Source organism: Momordica charantia (assembly GCF_013281855.1).
Source record: "Momordica charantia cultivar OHB3-1 chromosome 7 unlocalized genomic scaffold, Mcharantia_2.0 BLBB01000007.1, whole genome shotgun sequence".
In the NCBI taxonomy this organism is placed as follows: domain Eukaryota; kingdom Viridiplantae; phylum Streptophyta; class Magnoliopsida; order Cucurbitales; family Cucurbitaceae; genus Momordica; species Momordica charantia.
The window spans coordinates 18,633,390-18,645,749 of record NW_028275165.1 but is presented as its reverse complement, the minus strand read 5'-3'; the positions used below and the strand labels follow the sequence as shown (position 1 = coordinate 18,645,749).

At 30.1% G+C, this 12,360-nt stretch overlaps 1 protein-coding gene across 1 annotated transcript; it reads right to left on the bottom strand.

Moving 5' to 3' along the window:
* Nucleotides 1-621: 621 nt before the first annotated feature.
* Nucleotides 622-3,787, bottom strand: LOC111009911 (protein WVD2-like 3). Its single transcript, XM_088126223.1, is given in 8 exon segments — nucleotides 622-1,021; nucleotides 1,024-1,212; nucleotides 1,343-1,453; nucleotides 1,632-1,703; nucleotides 1,815-1,908; nucleotides 2,004-2,092; nucleotides 2,347-2,881; nucleotides 3,629-3,787. Coding segments are annotated over 7 exon segments (1,161 nt in total). The 5' UTR covers nucleotides 2,878-2,881; nucleotides 3,629-3,787; the 3' UTR covers nucleotides 622-946.
* Between the last annotated feature and the right edge of the window lie 8,573 nt (nucleotides 3,788-12,360).

Genomic DNA, 12,360 nt, shown 5'->3' with positions numbered 1-12,360 from the left:
AATGTTTTTGGACGGCGGCAAATTTATTTGTACAAATGTCTAAAATTTTCTAATTTCTACGTTGTAGAATTTTATTTTAATTCCGATTTTACCGTATTTACATTTATTATAGTTATTTATTTTTTCTAAATATAAAAGATTTGATTGCATAAATTATTATCATAATCCTTTAATTATTGTGGTCACATACTAATTTTCAACACAAATTCCTTAATTCACATATTCAAAATCTTAATTTGTAAACACTTATGTATTTATTTAATTTGACGTCTACTTTTTGATACGTTTTAAAAATCAAAAAGCAAAAAGTAAAGTTGAAAACTAAAATAGTAAGTTTCAAAAACTTGTTTTGCTCCATATTTTTAAGAAAGGTGAATTCAAGTCTCCACCTCAATTTCTTACCTTCCATTCAAGCCATTTAGTACTTCTATCTTAATTTGAATCTCCGATCTTAAAGAAAAGAATAGATACCACTTACTGAACTATATTCATATTAGCTAACAAGCAAAATATCTACCAAACAGTTAATTAGGGTTTTTGGGTAACATACAACGCAACCTCGACCAGGATGAGCAAAAACCCTTTCTCGTATAATAGAAAGCACAAGCAAAAATAGATTCATAAACAAGGGAACGATATCCACTTTTATTTTCAAATTGGATTCTATGAAACAAGAATGGTCATCGTATAATTTAAGTACAAAAGGAAGTTACAAAGGAAACGATAGCTCAAACAACATCTTAGTAGATCTCTTTCTCTCTGTTTTCCTTTTTTTCTTCCAGGGGTGGCCCTATAAGATAAATATTTTACCTGGAAGTAAAATGCATCAGCATAAACAAAGGATATAAATTACAGAAATTTACATTTCATAAATTACACAAACCAACGCAACGAACTCTTGGAAATGCTGGACGTAGCAGAGGAGACTTGGAAGTTCGTCGCAAACTCAAGACTGGACAGAAATATTCATGTTCTTCGGACCATTTATATCTATAGGAATCACCTCACGAAAAGATCCTCCCCTTGTTTCAGCTCGTTTTTTACGAAGCGAATGACGTCACCTCGATTCTCATTGACATTGTAACTATCTGAACGACGACCATTTCCCTTGCCACAAGTGACTTTTATCTTGTCTCCGTAGAACGAATGAACTGCATCATTGCAACTCTTACGTCGGCCAAGTTTAGGCGATTTTGCACGAGTTGGTGGGAGCTGCCACTCAAACAGAACAGAGTATTATTAATGATAATTCAAGCAAGGAAAATTTTCATATATTCCAAACAATATACTCTCTGTTTGACGAGATAATGTAGGGGCCACAAAATTTTGGTAACAAGTATACCTTTTTCAGCTCAACCTTGGGAGGAGGCCCATCGTGGTAGAAGCTTGGCATTGGATTTGCTTTGAATAATAAGCTCTTTCTTAGTTGTTTGATAGCAGCCTCAGTCTCTTCCTAAAAATTTGGAAGATCGATGAAGAGATCAAGGAAAGGAAAGATAATTAGCTTTAAAATTATCTTCTGGAAGCAACTAAAAGAAAAAGATTTGCAGAAAGTGACATGAAGAGAAAAATAAATAAATAAAAGAGGCAACAATAAATATCCTCCTCCACAGAGAGAGACCATATTTTACCTTAGACCTTGTCTCACACTCAGTCTTCTCAGCCACCAGAGCTTGGTGTTTTTCCTCCAATTTCGAGTTAAACTACATATAAGGAAAATAAAAGTTAAAGAAAAAAAAAGGCAAGATAATAGATGATTATGGAAAGGGTAGTTTGTAAAGAACTGAATATGATAAGATGGACCATGGTAATACCTCCTTTCTTTTCTCTGCACGCTCTGTACATCTAAATGTAGGAGCTGATGCAACAGTAACTTTGCTCTTAATAGCCCGTGATGATACTGCACTGCTACCAACGGTTGATAGGCAATAATCGATTTTAGAGAAAAAGAAGAAGGTTATATTCAGTAGCAAACAAAATAATGTAAAGATAAGAAAAAATACATGGAAACCACCGAGCAGGAGTCTTCTTCATCAGCATGCTTCTTGTTATTAGGTTGCAGTGGCTTCCTCAGCACCCTCGGTGATGCAGGCTGCAGGTGGTAAACAAATCCATTGAGGCCATGTATAAGTATAACTATAAAGGATAACCATTAATGCCTGAGACGCAAGGCCCTACGCGTTATTTTTTTATGAATCAAGAAAATTTTTTGTAGGATCATAAACATTCCTAAAGGTGAAAGCAGTGAATTAAGCATATGGGTCAATTGGATTATACAAGTCCAGGGAACCAAGCCGATACTAGTAGAATTGAGTATTCAATTTCAATCAGAAATTTAGAATGTACCTGATTTGATTTGGTATTTGCAGGGCGAACAATGCTTTTGGTAGATTTTTCGGTGGTGATAGCATTGGGAGGTCGAGTACCAGATGAAGCACGCCTTTCTGTTGCTAAGGCAAATGGCTGCGGAACAGTGTGTCTTGTACGTGAATTTCCAGCAGAAGGTTTCAATGTGTTCACAGTTAACTGAGATTTGTCATCATCTTTTCCTTCTTCTACCACCTTATTCTCCACTGTCTCTTTCTCTTTATTCAAGCTGACCACATTTTGCTGCTGGTCAGGTTTCGCTGAATGGGGCAGTTCAGCAATCTCGATTGGTTTTTCATTTGTGCATTCCTTCACTTCATATTCCTTTGCTTCGCTGCCCTCCTCTGAATTGTTGGTATCATGATCCCCATTTATTTCGCCAAATGACTCCATGACATCTTGATGATTGAGGCTATCTTCATGAGATGAATCATGAGAGACTCCAGAGGAATACGTTATTACACGATCTGGCTCTTTGTCCATGCAAACATCGGTACCTTCAATCTCCATGACACTGCAATTATGAAAATCATGATAATGCTATCAATATCGGCACCAAACCAACTCTGCAATAATCTCAAATACACGAATGCACATACTGCAGTCTGTAACTACATACATAAGAAAATGCAATATTGTTCTTATCGAAAACAATATTTTCAGAGAGAGGAAGAGAGCCAGAAACAGTTGCCGAAGCCACACCGTGATTTGCCATTTGTATAAAAATGATACTAAATAGTCGCAAGTCACAATGAAGGTTTTCTATAAGAACTAAAATTATCCAAATCTCACCATGCCGTAAAAACAATTAAAAGTATAGCAAGGTTCATCAAATGCTCAAATAGCCTAATTAAAATTTATCTAACCAAAACCAACATTGTAATCGAATACAAAACTTTCCAATCGAAAACATTCTCTATGAACTCAAAAGAGGAGATTAAAAAGATCGATCGACGAATTACCAACAGATGAAACACTACAAAAACACCACAGGAACAGAAGCTCGCAATCGTCAGGAAATTACACATGTATCCTATATCACCCGATCATTTCTCAAACGCAAACAAAACCATTACAAATTTCAGCCACCGGATTAAAAAATCATAAGCAACTAAATGCAGCAACCAGAAATCAAGATGACATCTACAAGTTCTGGCACAAAAAAAATCAATGGATCAAGAGACAGCCACCAGATCTAACTAATACATCCGTTGCAAGAAACAATCTGCAAAATGTAATAGAAGAAGAACGGAAACAATACCTGTGGATTGCGTCGAAATGTATTAAGGCATCCGAATGAAATCGCGATTCCGAGAACGGTGTCGGAGTGCGCCCTGTTTCTGTTCCTTGTTTATATAAACCCACGCCGCGTCGGTGCCGACGTCGTTTTTTAACGGCGGCGTTTTTTTTTTTTTATCGTATTTAAATTTATAACGGGATAAAATTTTAATAAATTATTATTTTTAAAATAAGTATATAATATTTTACCTTATTTTTAAATGGACCCCGTAAATTGAACCTCTGCGAAAGCTGAAACTGGAACTTGGACTTTTTTCAACCCTTATTTTTTTCATATTCAAATTTGAAATTTAAGATTTCAAAATATTTAAGCGCCTGAAGAAGGGGCTAGCAATGCAAATTTTGAATTAATTTTTGGAAAAAAAAATTGTTTGTTTATTCTATGATATAGCCTATAGTTGGGCATTTAAATGCTAGAGTACTACTTTAATTGAAATTTTACATTAATGGTAAATTTAATAATTTTTTAAAACTAAAAGGGTCTAAACATCAATTCAAAAAATAATCCAAAATGCAACCACGAAAATGTTCAAACTCAGCCATTAAAATTTTCACAAAATTAATGTTACGAAATACTAAAATAGTGATACAATGTCTAAGTCTAACAAAAAGAAAAATAAATATTTTTAATCACAAAATACTAATCATAAAATAGTTTGAATAATATTTTTAATCACAAAATACTAATCATAAAATAGTTTCATTCAACTAGTTAAGATGAGAGTACAATCAACGAATGTTAAACTTCAAGGTTACTTTTTTCCTTCGGTTTTTTACTATCTAATAAAATTCTTAAAAGTCAAAATGTGTTAACATGATAATGACTTTGTTCTTATTTATATATCATGGATCACCTCATTCCCTACTCGGGACTTTGTTTGGATATTTTGCAATCCCAACAAAGTAGGAACAATCCTATGGTAATATTAACGTTTCTTATATTCTACCTCTTGTCTTTAATTGTTGTGGAATCTATACATTTGGGGTTCCTTTATAACATTTCCATTTCTGGTTTTTAGTTTTCCATTTTATTAAGAAATTTAAGCGGTTTGCAACCATTTATGTTTATTGTTTATCATTTTTAGAAACGTTTTTAAAATTGTTTAGAATTTTTGGAAATAATAAAAACAATTTTTTGTTTCTTGTAATTTATTTCAAAATATAGATAAAAATATTATTTTATCATTATTGAATCCATGAATATTGAAACGAAAATCATGTAATTATATTTTTCTTTATTAGAAAAGAGAAATAGAAACTAACAAAAATGTTATGTTGTATTACTTAGGACTATTTTTGTTCTTATTTTTTAAAATTATTCCAAAAGTTAAAAAGTTTTTGTCTTTCTATTTCTGAACTTTCCAAACTATTAATTAAAATTATTATATATCAGTTTTGACTGATGGATGACACAACAAATATCAAACAAAATATATAATAGTTTAAATATTTTTTTAGACAGCTTAATAATTTAAATATTTATTTTTACTAAAGTCTTCAATTAAAGTGTTTTTTTTTCTTTGACATTTAACTATTTTCACATTCAATCAAATCCTTGATTTCCATATTTTAAATTATAAAATAAGGAATAGGAACAAAAATAATCATCGTAATCACACAACATTCATTTTGTTTTCTTTTTTAAATGGCATGAGCCAACAAATGGTAAACGAAAAATGAAAAGCTACTCAATATCAAATTTCATTAATTAATCATTATACTGGAGCTAATAATTATTGAGATGTATTATTGACATATATATAAACAACTAATATGTGAGATTACTAACGAATCACATCAATTTGATTATTTATTTATGTAACTCCTAACCTTCAAAAAAATATTATTAAATTGGTACGTATCCTCCAATGAAAGAAAGACACTAGATACAATATTTATTAGAAAAGAAACTAACACGTCATTAATAAATATGATTTAATAAGTATCCAAACACGATTCAATTATTAAAAAAAAATCGCTCTAAGAAATTTAAAAATAGAATTTATAATAGGTAGTTAAAATATTACTCATATTTTCAAATATAGGAATGATTTTTTTTATTTTGTAAATATGACAAATATTTGAAATATGATTTTTCAGTTATTATAATTTTACTCTTCCAAATCTATGGATATATATGGATAGTATATCAAATCAACTATATCAATGATATATCAAATCAGTCAAAGTGGGCATAGTTAACAGTAATCGTCATATATTTCCAACCATGAATTTGTGTGTTCGATTCCCATCATCACATGTTGTACTAAAAAAATCATATATCAAATCAAGTATATATTTTTTTTGTTTCTTTTATATGTGTGAGTGTCCGAGTCAGCTTATGCACACCTCGACTAATCTCACGGGACAACCGCTTGACCCTACAACATTTGGTGCCGGGAAACACAAAGGAATTACTAGTTCCTCAGCTAGGTGGTCATCATGAGATTTGAACTCATTCCATCTTAATTAACGTATATATACCAGTTCCTCAAGTATATATACCATGTATATCATCATTTATATGAGGTGTATTGTCGCAATCATAATCAAGATTCTTGTAATGTAATCAACCAAGTATATCAATGGTAGTATATCAACCTTCATATTAGGTGTAGAAGGTAGATATTTGGTTATAATTTAAATTATAGAAAATATCGTTGTTTTGACTTCATGTTAATTAAAGGTATATTAGACTTTTACTTTCTTCGGTAGGCAAACCCTCTAGATTTTGCTATTTTTATAAAATTGAAAAATAGTTGTTACTTTTGTAAATTCATATTAATTCTTTCTGTCACTTTTGCAAGCACCCTTAAGAAGAAAGGAAAAAAAAAACCTAATATAATGTATGTAATAACATATATATGGATTTATTAAAAATTAATTATGGGGGATTAGTTGAAAAGTAGTCCCTAAACGGGAAAATAGAGGCGTTAAGTAGATGAGAATGAGGGGCATGTGTGGAAAAAGAGGTCCATGTCTTAACTAAAAAGTAAAGAAAGAGAAAGATGTTGCATCTAAACAATTGATTAGGCCCCATATTTGATTATTGCTCCTTAACCCTCTTGATAAAGCCTCGTTACCCTCCAATTAATATCTCTACCCCCTCTCTCCATCATATATAAATTATCCAATCTCATTAATCAAAATCTATTTACTTTTTTTTAGTTCGATAATTGCAGGAGTGTCAAAGCGAATAGTTCAATAATAATTGACATATACCTTCAACGAAGAGGTTGTGAATTCGAATCTTCTCTCTAACATGCTGTACTAAAACAAAATAAAAAATTGCGGGAATAGGAGATGGACTTCAAGAATGGTAATATATACCTTAATCACTCAACTAGGTTCAAATTCACGAATTTATGTTTCTTAATATCGTGTATTTTGCTTCTTCTTCTTCTTTTTTTTCCATTTTACTTTTATGATAATTTGTATTATGATCGAGAAGAGTTTATAAATAATTGGTAAATTTTAATGTCAATGTCGATAAAATTATCGAGGTTTAATTTGATGAAAATATTGACAAAATATTGAATGTTGATGAATATTTAAAAAATATATATATAAAATTAAAAAACTCATAACATATATTAAAAACAACAAATAAGGATTTCACTCTTTTTTTAAATAAGTTAAAAAATTAATAATATTAATATTAGTCCTATATTGTTAATATTTTTTATATTTTATAAATTTTCTTTAAATACTAAAGAAATGTTGATATTAAAATCATGTACATATAGAGATGTCTAGCATCTGGACGAAGATTTAAGGTATGATAAGAAGTGGTTTGAATATTGTTCCTAAAACAAGTTTTATTATTATTATTTATAATTACGTTGATGACCAACTCTGGGATGATTTGTCTATCATGTCTATGATTTAAAAATGCATAACAACCACAACTATTTTTTAAAATATATTATTTAAATTAAAAAAAAAATTGAACAACAACTTTTATTATGTTTTCACTAAATTTCTATTTGTTAAAATACAAAAGATGATTTGGAACGCTCCTAAGAATAATAGGAGAATATGTAATAACATAGAAAAATTTTGTTTAGATTAAAAAAGGTTAGATTCGAGATTTTGGCATAGTTTCAATTTTTGCCTTAGTTTTTAGTTTAATCTTAGGGTTTTTATAGTTTTTAAAGTTTTAATTTAGTTTCTATAATTTAGTTAAACTTCACCTATGATCTTTAAACTATTTTTTACTCACTTAAAAAAATCTATCTATTTTCTTCTACATTTTACACAATTCAAAACACCCATAGTCAAATAAAAAAATATTATCTCATTGTTGCATAGAGATGGTAATAGGAGGAATGATTCATATGAATGATAATTTTGAAATTATATAGAGATCAAATTGAATTAAATGATCAAATTATAGGACTAATTTAAAATTATAGGATCAAATTTATAATTTAACCATTTAAAAATAATAATAGATTAAAAAAATGGCCCTATACCAAACAACATTTTATTTTATCTTTCACCCAAAAAAAAGGTGTTATATTCTCATATTAAATCACGGTGAGAATTTCCCAAAAAAAAAATCACAATTAGAAAAAAAATCCAGGAGAGAAATTAAAAAAGATTGACATGATTGGTAGCTTGTTATCATTTCAAGATTTAATATATAATATATAGTTTAGGTGACAACAATAAAAGAAGCATTGACATATCTATCATTGATTTATAATTTTATGACAACTCTAATGTCTTATCTTAAATGGGAGGACATGCCTTTTATTTTATCCAAAATATTTAGGCAGAGAAAAATAAAAACTAAATTTGGGGGTTTGTTGCAAAAGCGATTGGAGAGATTCGAAAAGAATATAAGTTAGGCGAGAGGTGGAGGGTGGAGGGAGAACGGACGGCCGCGGCCCCACCGGCGGCCGGTGGTTCAACTGCAGGCAGAAGCCAACCACCGCACCGGAATATAAAGAAGAAGAAGCAGATCACAATGATAATTTGAAGGGAATAGTGAGTTGTTGGCAATAATTTTGGTAAGAAGAAGCAGATAATCATAATAAAGTAAGAGAAAGACATAAAAGGAGTTCTTTTTTTTCTTGGATTAGATCCTAGTTTCGTTAAGACTTAACTTTAGTTACTTTAGTTTGTAAGGATCTAGTATTTGAACTTTATAATAGGTAACGATTGAGTCATATAGTTTAAAATTGCTGAAAATGATAAAGAAAAATAAATTTTACTCGTACCACACTCATAGTTTTTAAAATGGAAATAATGCTTATTTTTATATTGAAAATGTTTTAATAGACTGTTAAAAGAGGTCTGGAGTGAGTACAAAATATCTTTCCACACAGAATAGGTGGACGGGTTTGGATAACTTGCACTCGCTCGTGCGAAAAATAAGAAATACATTTTTATTACCTATAGATCCATATCTTCATCTTCCTCCCCAATCTAGATCCGAAAAAATTATCTCGGTTTTACAGAATTTATTTCTTTTTTGTTTTTCTGATGTTTGATTTGATTTCAATTTGTTCCGACGAGTGCATCTAAGTTGGATGTTGTGTTAACCTTGATAAGCAACAGTCGTGAAAATGATTTAGTACCACGTGCCGAAATTGCTTTCAAGACAGTGGGTTCATCCACAGTACAACGACACTGTTTTTGTCCTTTGTTTTCAAATCCTTCATCTTCTTCCTAATAAAAAATTATAGCAATTTAGTCTCTATCGTAGAAAATCTTATTAAAATCAAATGTCGACTTTTATCAATAACGATTTAGTTGTCAATTTGAGGTTAGTTCAACGGATTAAAACATTCTCCAATCAAAATGTGTGTAACAGAGACAAATGTTTGTTAAAATTTTTCCCGAATTAATAAAAATTTGTCTCACCCTTATAAAATTTCTAACTCCATCCTATCGTCAAATCAAATAAAACTTTAACTTCAGACTAAGAATGAAGACTTATGTGAAATTGAAAAAAAAAATGGAACGAAGGCTTATGTTTTAAAGACTTATTGATGGTACAAAAATAAAACCTGGACATTTGAAAGAGAGAGAAAAAAAAAAATATATATTTCTTTTTTTTAATTGACCAAAATGATATATATATATATATATATATTTTTTTTTTTTTGACAGGCCTGGTGACCAAAATGATATTTATTATTATTATTATTTTGTTATGATTGAGGCAGTTGAATAGGGTACCATTTAAGGGAAGTGGGCCAGATGGGCCCATTATTTCTCTCTCTGTCTTCGTGGGCTTTATCAGAAGAAACACAACCAACGGGGTATGATGATTAATTTTCATCAGCTGTTTTTTATTATTTTTCTTTCCTTTCCTTTCCTTTCTTTCTTTCTAATTAGTTAAATAAATTAGTTTGAACTTTGAAGGGTTTTTAAAACTGTTTCGTTATATTTGTTTTAGTTATTCTACTTATTCCAGAAGACATCTTCTTTAAATGCATATAAATTAAGATAAATTTGGTTTAAAACCCGAGCAAATTTATAAATAAACAAGATTGATGATATTAATAAAAAAGAGATTCAAATTTGTGTTTATTATTTTTAGATTCACTTCATCTTGATTTAGTCCAAATCTATTTGGTATATTTGTTTTTTAAAGTTTATTTTTTGATTATGTAATCCAAATAGTATAAATTCTAAAAATAATATTTTTTATATTTCGTGTGTTAAAATTAAAAGATGTGAAACATAACCTATTATAAAATAATAATTATACAAAATTTATAATATGTATGTTAATAATTAAATTAATAATATTTTAGATTAAACTAAATGTTTAGTAACTCCCACTAATTTATAAGTATATTAATAAGTAACAATTTTTTAATTTGAGATTTAATTATCAAATACATATTGAAACGTGGATTAAAACTCTGCTTATCGTGAATCTCTTGTTTGTGGGTTGGTGTACTCTTAATTTTTAATTTTTGTTTTCAAAAGATGCGATATAATGATTTGGTGGAATTTGGTAGTGTTATATATATAAATCAAAATTGTTATTCTAGAATGGAGAATAATTTTGTTCCAAAAAAGACAAAGCCATTCGTTGGATGTTCTTAAAAAAGGAAAAAAAAAATATTGTTTCACAATAGGTCCAAAATAAGTCATAAATTTGTAAACTGTGATAATTAAAACTTGGAGTTGGAATACACAAATTTTTTTAGCGTATCACAAAGGATAGATGAGATGAAGAATTAAAAAAAAAAAAAAAAAGAAAGAAAGAACTATCTACTAATAATATCACACCAATCGAGATACAACAAATATTCACCACTCTTAATAAAATGTGGAATAGTATTAAAATTCATACCTCGAATTTAGTCGTGTAGATTATGAAGTAGTTTGGGAGGGTCACATGGATGAAATTCTAAGATTATTATAAAGAAAAGTGACATTTGACATTATGTTTATTTATAGTTATTTATATTAGGAAATGACTCATAAGGATGCACCAGAAAATAATTTGCTTGAAAAAAAGAACAAAGTGCAAACTTCTTTTTAGTACAATACGTGGGATGCGGGATTGAACTCACATCTTCATAGTTCGAGGTATATATCAATTACCGCTGAGCTATGTTCGTTTTGACTATTATAACAAATTCTTTAATGGCAAAAGTAGAAAAATAAGTGACTATATAGAAAATATACTCTTTTGGTCATTTATTTTCAATACGGATTAGTTTTAGTCTTGTACTATAAAAATGTTTATTTTGGTGTTTTGTACTATTAAAAATGATTCATTTTAGTCCATGCCGTTAATCTATCGTTAATAAAGTAAAAGTAATGTGACATTTTTTTAAAGGTGAGTAAGAGTTTCCAAATAAGATGGGTGGGGTAAAATAAATGATATTAAATCCCAAAAAATTGGGATTGAGTTTGTTTTATCACGAATTGACTAACTCAGCGAATCTCGGCTCAGATTGAGGATGATCCAGTAGACGAGCTAGAGATGGGTTGAGCAGGAAACCTTGCAAAACTCGAGAGAAAATTTAGTGTTCGCGTACCTGAAAATGAGGTGAATGAGTCCTATTTATAGGCAACTTCTCCTACAATGCCACCAACAAGGTCTCAACGGCTCTTTAGGTGACAGTGAATCACGACGTTATTGTCATGGAACATGTCGAAGATTGGGCTGAGCCGAAATGAAACTAGTTGATCCAACCAATAAATAAAAACGAGACTTCAAGGAAGCTAGATTGGCTCGACTGCGCAAGACATCATATCGGTTCAAGGAGATGAGACCGAGGTAAAGAAACTTGAGGCTTATTAGTCAAAGTCACGTGTAACTTTCATTACCCATGTGGAGCTGAAAATCGCCTCCACCAGAGTTAGTCTCTCGTTATTTCATATCCCTTCGTTATCGATATTTCTCGTTATTTCATATCCCTTTGTTATCGATATTTCTCGTTCCTTTATGTGAATCGATTGTAGTCACCAATCTTTAGTCCCAGCGCTACTAAAATCAACCTAATCGACAAATCAACCACATCTTCAGTCAATAGCCTCTATTGGAGAGGTAAATTTTACCATATCAAATGACCTTACACAAGCCACACTCAAATAAACATACAAGACTCCAACGAAGGATGTGAAATAACTAGAAAGACGTTCTGTATTTACGGACCGACCTGATTTCTTAATATAATCCTCATATTATTTTGCAATTAAATTTACTACATAGGCACT